At 43.9% G+C, this 15,073-nt stretch overlaps 2 protein-coding genes across 2 annotated transcripts; both read left to right on the forward strand.

Moving 5' to 3' along the window:
• Nucleotides 1-980: 980 nt before the first annotated feature.
• Nucleotides 981-2,359, forward strand: LOC119302897 (hydrophobic protein OSR8-like). The gene is made up of 2 exons (XM_037579947.1): nt 981-1,230; nt 2,056-2,359. The coding sequence occupies exons 1-2, from the start codon at nt 985-987 to the stop codon at nt 2,179-2,181; spliced, it is 372 nt and encodes a 123-aa protein (XP_037435844.1). The 5' UTR covers nt 981-984; the 3' UTR covers nt 2,182-2,359.
• A 4,365-nt stretch (nt 2,360-6,724) lies between these two features.
• Nucleotides 6,725-7,404, forward strand: LOC119302898 (low temperature-induced protein lt101.2-like). The gene is made up of 2 exons (XM_037579948.1): nt 6,725-6,912; nt 7,053-7,404. Exons 1-2 carry the CDS (start codon nt 6,823-6,825, stop codon nt 7,182-7,184), a joined length of 222 nt encoding a protein of 73 aa, XP_037435845.1. The 5' UTR covers nt 6,725-6,822; the 3' UTR covers nt 7,185-7,404.
• The last annotated feature ends 7,669 nt before the right edge of the window (nt 7,405-15,073 follow it).

Genomic DNA, 15,073 nt, shown 5'->3' on the forward strand with positions numbered 1-15,073 from the left:
TCAAATTTGCAGCTTCTGATAACGCTTTTTAGCGCGTACCTAAATATTTTTTGCGCGTGCACTATTTTATACCTTCTGCTAGAGCTGTCTGGCTTCCAAAAAATCTGAATTTTAGCGTGCGGAGTAGTTTTTGTGCACCTGTTGGAGATGCTCTGAAGGGTAGGTTTCTGCCACATGTGCGAAGCCCTTCATCGTTGAAGGAAAGGCGCAACAAGTAACAATGGGTGATACATGTGGAGATCCACCTATCAGACACAACGTATCGACTGATAGACTCAACATTGAGCTAGCTAGGCAAGCATAAACTTGGAAGAGATGCCTAATTCATATAATTTCACATATATTATAATGTTTGAATTTTCAAGTGAAGTTGCTAGGAATTAGCCGGCTAGTAGTTGAAAGTTATCAGCCAACTGATAGCTGGGAGCTACCAGTCACCTCGACATCTGTTAGATGCGTGACATCACATTTTTTAGCCGCAGTCATAAAGATCTCGCACCCGCACAATGGAGCGTCAAGAATCTTAGTTTTGGGGGGTGCCATAATTTACATATGCAATATAACTTATTTTTATTGAGAGGCACCTTGATCATCCTCATCGTGGTCAATCTGGAAGGCCCGTAACACGTGCTTCTTCAACGCCGAGCTGTCATCTGCGCTGCGCCTGACCTAGAACGTCCAACACGAGGCTCGACAGCAAGCACGCTCTGGGGCTAGCGGCCTGGACTCCATCTTGCTTGAGAAGGAGCCTTCTGTAATACAGGGCGCCCATTAGGCTGCTGTTCACCCTAATGTGCACGGCATTCGTTTGTGTACGCGTCATATGGATGCACATTGTACATCCAAACTGCACCATAGGATCAAGATCGTGTGGCAGATAGGGCATTCGCTGTCAGTTTCTCCCCGGCGAACGTTTTCCCTAGGATAAACCGCGTGTGCCACCTGAGGCCGCTGCGGCGTTTCCCGTCGAGCCGCGTGGGTGGCATGCCGGCCCGGCCAGCCCCAGCCAGCACCACAAAGTCTGTAAAGTCTCCGCGCGAAGTAATCACATCACCATCCTCTCCGTCCTTCCTTCCCCGACCCAAACCCCCGGACCTGAGCAGGAGAGAAATTTCCCCCGATCCGGGATCTCCATCGCCGATGGCGTCCCGGAGCTGCACCTTCCTCGAGATCCTGCTCGCCATCATCCTGCCGCCGCTCGGCGTCTTCCTCCACTACGGCTGCTGCAGCGTAAGCAACCCCATCCATCCCCTTCCTCTCCTCCCCCCGCGACCCTCCTCGGCTGGCTGGATCCACGCGACCCGGTAGGTTCCCGAACGCGATCTTTGCGGTCGGGCGGGCTGCGCGCTGGCAGCCGCCGGCCGAGTAGCAGGCGAGGCGACCGGCCGACCGGTGGTTCGAGAGAGATATTCGGGCGGCGGTTCCCCTTGGCTACAGTCGCGAGGTCCGGAGTCTTCCCTGATCTCGCGCGATGTCCTGTCGGTGAAGCATTGCTCTAGTCTGGGCTTGCGGTTTCCTCAGTGTTTAGACCTGTAAATGACATGTAGGTGACGCCTAGTATTGCAGGTAACACACTACTGTATGGTTTACTTATGCTATTGCTAGTATTGCTCTAACAGTCTAGCTATGGAATTATGCAGCCCCTGCTGGTCGCTGCCATGCCGATGAGAGCAGATTGAAGCCTTTTTACACGTTTGTTGAGTAGCCTAGCTGCGTTAAGGAAGGCATTCAGACCATTTGTGGGTTTAGTCGTCGTCTAAGTAGGAGGATAATTTGTCTGGTGCATGTCGATAATGTCTGAATTTTGTTTAGATGTGCATTGTTTATTTATCAAAGTTACGCCCTTTGCATAGGCGGCGCAGTAAATCTGTCTAGGCACCACAATCTGTTCTTCGTCGGAAGAGTGTGTTGTTCCCACGATTTGATGGATTAATTTTGGATCCTGGAATGGATAGCTGATGCGCAAGGAGCAGTTCAATGCTAGTGCTGTATCTTTTTTCTCGATCCTGATAGCATACTAACAGTATTGGTGTTCTTCCTTTCTGTCTTGAACAGATGGAGTTCTGCATCTGCCTGCTGCTCACCATCCTGGGCTACATCCCCGGCATCATCTACGCTGTCTACGTGCTCGTCGCGCTCGGCTCGGAGGAGCGTGATAGGGACTACAACACACTTGCTTAATAATCCTGCAACAACTTGTGATTGTGTGATGCACCGCTTGCCCAGTTGTGAATTGACGTCCCTGTTTATGTTAGTCTGTAAATGCTTAAACCGTCCTCCGGTTTCTCCATCCTGTAATTCTGATACAACCGAATAAAATTTCAGCAGCTCCGAAGATTTATGGCGGTGTTTTTCTTCAGTTGGACTTGAATACTTAATTGCTGATAGGAACCACACCACCCCTATGTCAAATGTGTTGCTTTTTTCCTTTCTTTTGATTGATAGTGCAAATGTGTTGTTTTCAAAAAGCTACTCCCTCGGTTCTATAATGTAGGATCAAGCTGTAGAACCATCACTGTCGTTTTTATGTTTGAGAGATAGGCTGAGTTTTCTGAAAAGGACCATTTCCAAACTAACTAAAGTGGGCAACTGAAACTGCATCAGCAGGATTAGGTGAGTCTGTGTGGTGTTCTTGTGCGTGGGCACCAAACGCGGCAGCAGATGCTGGCAGTCAGCTCTCTCATCTCATGTCGAAAACAGCTCAGGCGTGCTTTTGTTTCGGGATGCTGACAGCCTGAAACATCGCCACGCCGGACGTAGAGACCAAACTAGAGCAGGAGCAGCAGGTCAGCCGGCGCCGGGGATGGGGCCGTGGGAGATTGCGGCGGGCCTTGTTATAGTTGTATGTGGAATCTGATGGTCAGAATCAGCAACCAAGAAACAAACTTTTTTTTAGAAGAAAAGGGCATCTGCCTCGGTTACATTTCCATCTGAAACGAAGCCACCGAGTACATCATTAGTACATCTGCAATATTCAATAGCAAGATTAGATGTCGCTAGATGCTCATCCTTCCAGGATCACCATGCTGTCTACTCCCATCCATCCTCCCACCTTCCTGAGGGAATATTCTCAGCCAGAGCTCTCTCTTCCTCAGCCTGGCTCTGGCCAGAGCAGCAGAGGTGGTCTTCTGGCAGCATCCCATATAGCTGCTACGATCTTCTCCACGCGCTCTCTTGAGCCTTCCTTGCACAGGATCTTCTAGAGATTGCAGAAACCTGCTATCCTGTTAGAGTACGTAATGGGTCTAATGGCTTGGGCTGGCGGTATAGCCCGTTAGTCTTAGGGTTAATTAGAGATAAGGGTCGTTTTTTTAGGGGTCAAGTAAGCCTTGCTTGGGAGTCAAGTAAACCTCTCTACATAAAGAAAGAAGATGTATCAATCTAATCAAGCAAGAATTAAGAAGGAAATCCCTTCCATCTTGCCCGGCCGTGGGCAAAAGGCCCCCGACCGGCCCTCTCGCGCCCTCCTTCTAGCAGCGCCATAACATATCCTCTTCAGAATCACCTGCACTCCCATCCAGGTTGTATTATTAAAACACATATCATTTCTGCACCTTCAGATAACCCAAAGAGTGGCTGGGGTAACCAAATTCTCAGCTTGCAATGATTTGTGTTTCCCCCACATACATGCCACATTACCAAAAGTGGGTAGGAGAATACACCTAGAGGTGGAGTGAATAATTCTCCATATCTCAGCAGCAACATCACACTCAAAGAACAAATGGCTAGTTGTTTCATATTCATAACAAAATAAGCAAGTAAGATCATTTAAATGTTGTCTTTTAATCAAATTCCCCCTAACCAACAATTTATTGTGAGCCAGCAGCCACAAGAAAAAATGAATGTTGGGGGGAACATGAACTTGCCAGATATCAGGGATATGCACAGGGCTAATGCCCCTAAAATTAATCACATCATACATTGATCTAACATAATACTTACCATTAGACTCTAATTTCCAAATTAAAGCATCTTCCTCATCATTTAAAGTGATTGATTGCGCAATACTAAGTAAATCAAACCAGAGATGTAGCAGCCTACTGTCCACACATCTCCTAAAGGTGATCTTAAGATCAACCCCATCCCACAGATCAACAATAGACAAATTATGTTCATTAGCAATGCTATATAGCTACCAAAATTGAATTGCTAAGCTGCAAGACCCAAACCAATGGTCTTCCCAAAATTTTACTCTCTTCCCATTTCCCACTTTCCATTGGAAGCCCATCTTGGCTGCTTTAGCAGCCCAGAGAACCCCTTCCTAGAAAGGACATGGGTTATTATTAGGGCAAGAGAAGATGTTGGGATTATTGGTTCTGTATTTGGAATCAACAATCTGCTTCCACATCTTTTGATCTCCCATATAGTATTTATATACCCAAGAAGCTAGCAGGCTTAGATTCATTTCAGCAATGTTAGGTATCCCCAGACCACCATATTGCTTTTTTCTGGGTCAGTAGCCCCCAACTAGCTAGATGGTACTTGTGGTGTCCCTCGTAGTTGTCCCAGAAACAGTGTGCCATCTGTGAGTTGATCAGATTAATAGCCCACTTGGGGAATTTGATCATACTCATCAAATAAGTGGGAATACTAGCTAAACAAGATTGGACCAACACTAGTTTCTTCTCATAACCTAATAGCCTTCCTCTCCATCCAGCAACTTTTTTAGAACTTTATCAACCACAGGTTGCAAGTCTTCTCTTCTGAGCTTGGAGTGATGGAGAGGAAAACTAAGATATTTCAAGGGGAAAGTTCCCAGGGCACAAGATAGGGCTTGAGCCACATTCTGGGCTTCTTCCTCCTTGACATTGATAGGAACCAGATCACACTTATGAAAATTGATTCTCAAGCCAGACATTTGTTCAAAACAAGAGAGCAACCATTTTAAGTTCTTAGTAGATTCCAAGTTATTTTCCAAAAATAACAAAGTATCATTTGCATATTCCAGGCTGGTTACTCCTTGAGGAAAAATATTAGGCATCAACCCAATCAACATTTTGTTTTTAGCATCTTTATTTAGCATTCTGCTAGAAACATCAGCTACCAGGTTGAAAAGCAAAGGGGAGGCATGATCAACTTGTCTTACCCCTTTATAAATCTCAAAAAAATCACTATTACAATCATTAATTCTAACACCTACATACCGTTTATAAAGAATGGATTTAATTTTTTTCATCCATTTAGGGCTAAATTTCCTCTGGTACATGACTTTCATCAAGAATTCTTTACTAATTCTATCATAGTTTTCTCATAATCCAACTTAAAGTCAAAACCCTCCTTTTTATTAATCACAACATCATGAATAATTTCATGAGCTGTTACCACACTCTCCACTATAAACCTGCCTTTAATGAAGGCAGTTTGGTTTTGGGAGATGATCTCTTCCCCAGGTTAAAGACCCTCCTTTTTATTGCCCATGGCGAGCACTATGAGCGCATCATTCACACACGCCTAACTGTCTGCTCACAAGGAATGGACGCAGGCCAAGACTTGGCCAAGAGCACAGTCCAGTGGCGACCAATGGATGCGATCTTGGAGTAGTGGGGGAGGGGGGGGGGTGCCATGGGGGGTGAAGAGAAAGGAGAAAGCAAAGGGGGATGGGCCAAAAAAATAATTACGAAGTGGTCCGTCGGCCTAGTAGCATACAACACGATTTCCTATTAGACGTCACTATGATGGTCAAAGCGAGAGGTTTGACTAACCAAACACGACTAACGGTTTGGCATCTTCATAACCTAACACGAGACACAACAACAAACAATTAGTGTGTCTGACAAAGAGAACGGACACATTTATCGGTTAGTCAGCTCGAGAAGATGCGCCGACACCTGTCAACAATGCGTGACTAAGCGCATCGACCTGTTTAGTCATGTAAATTGTTTGTGGAATGTCGCGACACATATTCTAACTAGGTTTTGTGAGTCCTCCGGTGACTCTATTTTTCATGTAACCTCGAATTGTATCAGGAAGGCACTTTATCTTAATTATACTTGATCAATAAAGTGTGATATTCCTCAAACAAGAAAAAAACCTGTGGTTGGATGTAAGTGGACAATGATATCATAGCCCATCAGGGTTCAAGTCCTGATGCTCGCATTTATTGAGGATTTATTTTAGAATTTTCGGCGATATGCGTTCAGTGGGAGGAAACGTTCCCGTTGACTACGAGGCACCTACAGTGACTCTGTAAAATCTTAAAATGATATGCCGACTTATTCTGTCGGAGATACTCATAGGGATAGAATATGCGTGTACGCGTTTATAGGGATGAGTGTATGTGCGTATATATGAGCGCTTGTGTCTATACTGATGTTAAAGAAAAAACAATGCGTGACTACGGGTGAGTAGGTGCACACGGCCATCGAATTAACGTGACACGAGAAAATGTACGATCTTCCGGCCAAAAGCCGTGTTGCTCACTTGCACGGACGTTTTACACCGGCACAACACAACGCAGCATATACCGTTTGTCGTATCGGAATTCAAGCCGGAATTTATTTAGTTGTGTCGGAATTCAGAATTACAGGGTGGAGAAACCGGGCACCGTTCAAGTAGTATGTAAATAGCCACTTCAAATGCTCCACGTGTTGTGATATAAATTTTCTGGGTCCGTGCATGGTGGCACGTTGTGGCCGTTTCGCCGTCGATCCGCGTGGCATGGCATGTCGGCACAGCCAGCCAGCAGCCCAGCAGCACCACAACTTGTGTAATAAAGTCTCCTTCCGTCCTTCCTTCCTTCCCCGACAGAGCAACGCGGCCCCAATCCAAACCCCCCGGACCAGCAGAGCAAGAGAGAGGGAGAGAGAGAGATCTCCATCCCCGATGGCGTCCCGGAGCTGCACCTTCGTCGAGATCCTGCTCGCCGTCATCCTGCCGCCGCTCGGCGTCTTCCTCCGCTACGGCTGCTGCAGCGTAAGCAATCCATCCCCTTCCTCTCCTCTCCCCCGCGAGGCGATCCTGCTGGGCTGGATGGATGGATCCATGCTGGATCCTGATATATAGCATACTAACAACAGTGTTGATTGGTCTTTCTTTCTGTCTGTCTTGAACAGATGGAGTTCTTGATCTGTCTGCTGCTCACCATCCTGGGCTACATCCCCGGCATCATCTACGCCATCTACGTGCTCGTCGCGCATGGCTCGGCCTCGGAGGAGAGCGGCAAGGACTACGACGCCCTTGCTTGATGTCCTGTAGCAACTCATGCCGTGCGAATCAACATCGTGTGTGTGTGTGTGTGTGTGTGTGTGTGTGTGTGTGTGTGTGTGTGTGTGTGTGTCCATCTGCACTGTGTGGCGTGCCTTCCTGTGATTCTCATACAACCGAATAAATTTCAGCTCTGAAGATTTTTTCCACTGGTTTACGCCAGTCGGTGAGCAGGTTTGTGTAACAAACAGGAGTTACGATCCCAGGATTCCCCACCACTCGATTTTGTGCGCTCTATGCTTCGTTGCTGGTAACCACCCCTCGTCAAATGTGTCTCTCTTTTGATGGTGCAAATGCCTTGTTTCCAAACCCTTTTACTCCTATACACTCCCCCCATTCCAAAATATAGTGTGTCCGCGTTTTTCGAGGTTCAACTTTGACCATATATTTAACCAATGAGACCAACTGCGGCGGAAAAAAAATTATATAATTGAAAACTTCTTTCGAATACGAATTCACTGATATAATTTTTGCTCCCGCTACAATCAGTCTTGATAGTTAAATTTACGGTCAAAGTTACGTGGATAGAGAAAGCACTACATTACATTGTGAAATGGAGAGACGTTTAGACAATTCGGACAAAGGACAAAACAGTTCAGTGTCGACTGTCCAAAATGTCTTATCAAAAAGGAGGGAGTGATGTATGTCACGTCGTCCTGATGTAGAGGTAGGGAAGGATCAAACTGTCTTTTTAAGTAGGATAGGAGAGAAGTTTTAGAACCATCATCACGGTCCTTTTTAATCTTCGGTAGGCAGAGTTTTGTCAGAAGAAGCATGGTGAAAGTAACCAAGTACTAAGTAATAAGCGCACCAAACGCGGCAGCAGATGCTGTCAAATGTCCAAAACAAGCCGCCGAGACGTGCTTTTGTTTCGGCATGGGTATGCTGTGGACGTGCTGACAGCCCGAAAGGAGAACTTGCTGTCTCGCCTTCACCTGGGCTGGAGAGAAGCAGAGGTTTGCTTGCTTCTCATCTCATCTCATCTCATCTCATGTGATGGGCTGGATGGGGCATCCATGCAGGTGCGGCTCGTCGTCGGCTACTTTACTAGAGCAGGAGCAGCAGTTGGAGATGGCGGGACGGCTCGGCGCCGGCCCTGATGGAGGAGCTGCAAGGATGCTGCTTTACTGGCGGTCTTACATTTTGAGGCGGAGCGAGCAGTATGTATGTATGTATGTATGTATGTATGTATGCTCGGCGGCACTGATTGACGCACTTTGGTTGGATGCCGCTCCCGATATTTAGATGCCACGACATCTAAAGAGCCTTGCCACCGACCGATACTTCCGATAATAGTCAACAATGGATTATATGCATGCTACCAAATCAATCCTCATTCCCTCCGTCATTCTACGCAACAGCCTCTGTTCATATGGATGGGTAAAGAGGTAATGGCATAGGTGGTGCTCGAACTTTCACTTCAGTGCCTAAACATGAAAAAATACGTTGAACTGGTCCTAAAACTTGGCGCGATCATGCAAATACGGTGCTAATGCCATTCATAGACGTAAAGGGTACTAATGTGGCACAACATTTGATCGGCGCGGCATAGTATCCACTTGTAGTGACGAAACAGGATTTTAGTTGAATACCATGTCCCTATGACTGGTGGGCCCCGTCTGTCAATAGACGAGAAAACCGAAATAAAAAAATGCCTTGAAGCGTGTGGGCGTGCTGTGCTAGCCACTCCATTGGATAGCTTCAGTTTCCAAATTTGGCCCGTCGGCCTTTTCTTTTTTTGAGGGGTCTCAGATTTAATACTTGTGCTACTTAAATTGGCCTTCAACCAGTGAGGCCCATTTAGCACATGTTATTTTTTCTTAAAAATATCTTTGAATAATAATCACAGTAATACACATGCTACCACTCTGCATTTTGCACATGTTAACGTCTGTAGATTATAATCATAATAATAATCTTAGATTCAAATATTTATGTGTATTAATAGTTACCTCATAATATACAAATATTCGTGTGCATATATTATTTATAAAAAAACTATAAATGTACATAAATACTCCCTCCGTTCGGAATTACTTGTCGCAGAAATGAATGTATCTAGATGTATTTTAGTTCTACATACATTCATTTTTGAGACAAGTAATTCCGAACGGAGGGAGTAATAACCTTGTGGTACACAAATGTTCATGTGCATATATTATTTATAAAAAAATTTATAAATGGTACATAAATAATAACCTCACGGCACACAAATATTCATGTGCACACACAAAAAGAATATATGCAATAAAATAACTTACTAGAAATGTTCCAGTAAGTTTAAGAAATAAGAAATATTAACATATTATTTTTAAAATACTATTTTCAATATAGTGAATGAATATTTTCGTACATGCCTGGCTCATATTTAATTTGAAGAAATTTACGGGTAACAACATTTACTAAATACTTATGAATATTCACTGGCGTATAATTTCACTTATGGCTTATATTCTTAATTTTTATATAATGTAAATATAATCCATGAGTGAATATTCATACATACATTCTAAATTTTAAATTATGAATAATTTTTACTTATAGAAACATTTTCTTAAATGGCATACTTATGAATTATACAAATATGCATTTAATTACTCAAATATTTGAATAATTAAAATAATTTACAAACTGTAATTTTAAAATATTTGAATTATTTTATATTAAATTATACAAACGATAATTCGTATCTATTATTTCAGTTATATCAATGTCTTTTAAAGTAATACATGAATATTCTAAAAGTTATATGAACATTGTTTTAAGTTAGTTATTTTAGTTATATGTATAATATTTATAACTATTAATACCACATGAATAATTGAACTTTATTTGCATTACTGTATTTATAATTTACAGATTTTTTACATTTTTAAAATTAACATGTGCTAAATGGGCAGCACTAACTGCAAGCAATTTAAGTAGCACGAGCTTTTTATATTTCATAGTACATCAAGCCTAAGGGGCCGAACTTTGCATATCTCTATTCCTAATGTCTCAATTGGTAGTCTCCGCGGTTAATTTTCATCCCACCTCCTCTGGGTTTTTTCGTCCTCCCTCCCACCTCCCAATTACCCCGCAGTAACCATCCCACCTCCCAGCTTTGTCGGTTTTTTATTCGCCCCCTCCCACTGGCCGGACAAACCCAACGTTTATTTGGTAACACAATGAATTCACATATGGTGATTGATTTCTTCTTTGGTAACCCAACTAGCGGATGGTAATCAATCTTCAAATACCAAAACCAAACATACAAGGCAACAATTAATTCACGTATCACAATCAGAGTCTTCTTTAGTACCCAGCTTAACTCACGGATGGTAATCAATCTCCAAACAAAGGAAACAATTAACCTCTACATCTCGTACTTACAAATGGTAATCAATCTCCAAACAAAGGAAACAATTAACCCAGCTTAGCTCACGGATGGATATGTGTGTGTGTGTTAGAGAGAGAGAGAGAGAGAGAGAGAGAGAGGAGAGGGGGAGAGGGAGGAAGAGGGAGGAAGAGTCTGTGTGAGGATTTGATGGTAAAAAGGTCGCCAATGTCACTTGATATGTATAAGAATATTAAATGTAGTATTAACATGATTAATATTGAACTCTTAAAGTTAATGTGGCCCCGTTGCAACGCACGGGCGTTCTTCTAGTAAAGGTATATGGTAGAGTGGCTAGCACAGCTCGCCCACATTCTTCAATTTGCTTGTTCAAACCCTGTTCATTAGCATTTTTATTTTAGGTTTCTTGTGTACTGACAGACGAGGCCCACTTTTTATAGAGACATAATATTCAACTAAAATCATGTTTCGTCACTAAAAGTGGACTCGATGCCACCTCAGCATAATACAGTGCTACGGTCAGCACCCTTCATGTCTATGAATGACATTAGCACCGTATTTGCACGTTCATGCCAAGTATTAGAACCAGTTTGAAGTATTTTTCAAGTTTAGGCACTGGAGTGAACATCAGTGGCAAGTTCGAGCACCATTGGTGTTATTACCTCATGGGTAAATAAAATTTGATGCATGTCGCCCGCTTGTCTTCAGTAAGAAAGACATGTGTTTGGTACTTCTATAACTTTTTGTTCTTCACAGTAGCCAAACTGTATGCTGATGTAGTCATAATTCACCCATTACCTTAAATTTCAGAATTGTAAACAACCATTTTTCATGGATTATGTAAGAATTCCCCTTTGATGGGTTTAATCGGCAACATCTGGCAAATGGTTTCGCAAGCCAGATAAGCTTCATGAAATTAGTGTTTTTATCTATTACAATATTTCCCCCATTTGTACCAATTGGGAATTGGAGATGGTCTCAACGTACAAATATGAGACATGAGAAGGCATGCTCGTGACAGATGTCGGTGATACAACAATACATCTATTCAGTCTTGCGTATAGTAAGAGACCATTCTCTTGCTAAAAAAATTATATGCTCTGACCTTCCGCTCAGCACTTCTCATGTCTTTCAGTGTGTTTGACACTTCTAGATTTTTTCGTTTTCTTTTCAGAGCAACCAAATTGTATGTTGATGCATTCATAATTCATCCATTACCTTAAATTTCGGAATTGTAAACAACCATTTTTCATGGATTATGTAAGCATTCCCTCTTGATGGGTTTAATCTGCAACATCTGGCAAATGGTTCTGCAAGCCAGATAAGCTTCATGAAATCAGTGTTTTTTATTCTTTCTATTACAATATCCCCCCTTTGCACCAATTCAAAATTGGAGATAGTCTCAACGGAGAGAGACGAGACATGAGAAGGCATGCTCGTGACAAGTGGCGGTACTGAGGGGAAGGTCAAAGCATATCTTTCGTTCTTCTGAGATAGAACATACAACAATACATGTATTCAGTCCTGCTTATAGTTAGATACTATTCTCTTGCTCAAAAAGTATATTAAAGAGTATAGAATCTGTAACATTTTTGTTGGGGAATGTAGCAATAATTAAAAAAAATTCCTACGTGTCACCAAGATCAATCTAGGACATGTTAGCAACGAGAGAGAGGGAGTGCATCTTCATACCCTTGAAGATCGCTAAGCGGAAGCGTTCCAAGAATGCGGTTGGTGGAGTCGTACACGTAGCGATTCAGATCACGGTCGATTCCGATCTAAGCGCCGAACAACGGCGCCTCCGCGTTCAACACACGTACAGCCCGGGGACGTCTCTTCCTTGATCCAGCAAGGGAGAGGAGAAGTTGAGGGAGAACTCCGACAGCACGACGGCATGGTGGTGCTGGAGCTCGTGGTTCTCTGGCAGAGCTTCGCCAAGCGCGACGGAGGAGGAGGAGGTGTTGGAGAGGGGGAGGGCTGCGCCAGGGGAAGGGTAGGGTGCGGCTGCCCTCCCACCCCTCACTATATATAGGGGCAAGGGAGAGGGGCCGGCCCCCCATAGATGCATCTAGAGGGGGGGCGGCCAAGGGGAGGCTTGCCCCCCAAGTCAGGTGGGGGGCGCCCCCTCTAGGGTTTCCCCCAACCCTAGGCGCATGGGCCCTAGGGGGAGTTGGCGCCCAGCCCACCTAGGGGCTGGTTCCCCTCTATATTCAGCCCATAGGGCCCTCCGGGGCAGGTGGACCCTCCCGGTGGACCCCCGGAACCCCTTCGGTGGTCCCGGTACAATACCGGTAACCCCTCGAACACTTCCGGTGACCGAATAAGGACTTCCCATATATAAATCTTCATCTCCGGACCATTCCAAAACTCCTTGTGACATCCGGGATCTCATCCAGGACTCCGAACAACCTTCGGTAACCACGTACTATTTCCCATAACAACTCTAGCGTCACCAAACCTTAAGTGTGTAGACCCTACGGGTTCGGGAACCATGCACACATAACCGACACATCTCTCCGGCCAATAACCAACAGTGGGATCTGGATACCCATGTTGGCTCCCACATGTTCCACGATGATCTCATCGGATGAACCACGATGTCGAGGATTCAATCAATCCCGTATACAATTCCCTTTGTCCATCGGTGTGTTACTTACCTGAGATTCGATCGTTGGTATCTATATACCTCGTTCAATCTTGTTACCGGCAAGTCTCTTTACTCGTTCTATAACGCATGATCCCGTGGCTAACTCCTTAGTCACATTGAGCTTGTTATGATGATGCATTACCGAGTGGGCCCAGAGATACCTCTCCGTCATACGGAGTGACAAATCCCAGTCTCGATTCGTGCCAACTCAACAGATACTTTCGACGATACCTGTAGTGCACCTTTATAGCCACCCAGTTACGTTGTGATGTTTGGTACACCCAAAGCATTCCTACGGTATCCGGGAGTTGCACAATCTCATGGTCTAAGGAAATGATACTTGACATTAGAAAAGCTTTAGCAAACGAACTACACGATCTTGTGCTACGCTTAGGATTGGGTCTTGTCCATCACATCATTCTCCTAATGATGTGATCCCGTTATCAATGACATCCAATGTCCATGGTCAGGAAACCATGACTATCTATTGATCAATGAGCTAGTCAACTAGAGGCTTACTAGGGACATATTACGATCTATGTATTCACACATGTATTACGGTTTCCGGTTAATACAATTATAGCATGAACAATACACAATTATCATGAACACGGAAATATAATAATAACCACTTTATTATTGCCTCTAGGACTGATGTCTACTACACAACCTTCTTCTTGTAGACGTTGTTGGGCCTTCAAGTGCAGAGGTTTGCATGACAGTAGAAAATTTTCCTCAAGTGGATGACCTAAGGTTTATCAATCCGTGGGAGGCGTAGGATGAAGATGGTCTCTCTCAAACAACCCTGCAACCAAATAACAAAGAGGCTCTTGTGTCGCCAACACACCCAATACAATGGTAAATTGTATAGGTGCACTAGTTCGGCGAGGAGATGGTGATACAAGTGCAATATGGATGGTAGATATAGGTTTTTGTAATCTGAAATATAAAAACAACAAGGTAGCAAGTGGTAAAAGTGAGCGAAAACGGTATTGCAATGCTTCGAAACAAGGCCTAGGGTTCATACTTTCACTAGTGCAAGTTCTCAACAAGGATAACATAATTGGATCATATAACTATCCCTCAACATGAAGCAAAGAGTCACTCCAAAGTCACTAATAGCGGAGAACGAAAGAAGAGATTATTGTAGGGTACGAAACCACCTCAAAGTCATCCTTTCTGATCGATCTATTCAAGAGTCCGTAGTAAAATAACATGAAGCTATTCTTTCCGTTCAATCAATCCTAGAGTTCATACTAGAATAACACCTTAAGACACAAATCAACCAAAACCCTAATGTCACCTAGATACTCCAATGTCACCACAAGTATCCGCGGGTATGATTATACGATATGCATCACACAATCTCAGATTCATCTATGCAACCAACACAAAGAACTTCTAAGAGTGCCCCAAAGTTTCTACTGGAGAATCAAGATGAAAATGTGTGCCAACCCCTATGCATAAGTTCAAGAGGTCACGGAACTCACAAGTTGATCACCAAAACATACATCAAGTGGATCACGTGAATATCCCATTGTCACCACAGATAAGCACATGCAAGGCATACATCAAGTGTTCTCAAATCCTTAAAGACTCAATCCGATAAGATAACTTCAAAGGGAAAACTCAATCCATTACAAGAGAGTAGAGGGGGAGAAACATCATAAGATCCAACTATAATAGCAGAGCTTGCGATACATCAAGATTGTGTCAAATCAAGAACACGAGAGAGAGAGAGAGATCGAACACATAGCTACTGGTACATACCCTCAGCCCCGAGGGTGAACTACTCCCTCTTCGTCATGGAGAGTGTCGGGATGATGAAGATGGCCACCGGAGAGGGATTCCCCCCTCTGGCAGGGTGCCGGAACAGGTCTAGATTG

This window comes from Triticum dicoccoides, chromosome 5A, assembly GCF_002162155.2.
Source record: "Triticum dicoccoides isolate Atlit2015 ecotype Zavitan chromosome 5A, WEW_v2.0, whole genome shotgun sequence".
NCBI classification, from domain to species: domain Eukaryota; kingdom Viridiplantae; phylum Streptophyta; class Magnoliopsida; order Poales; family Poaceae; genus Triticum; species Triticum dicoccoides.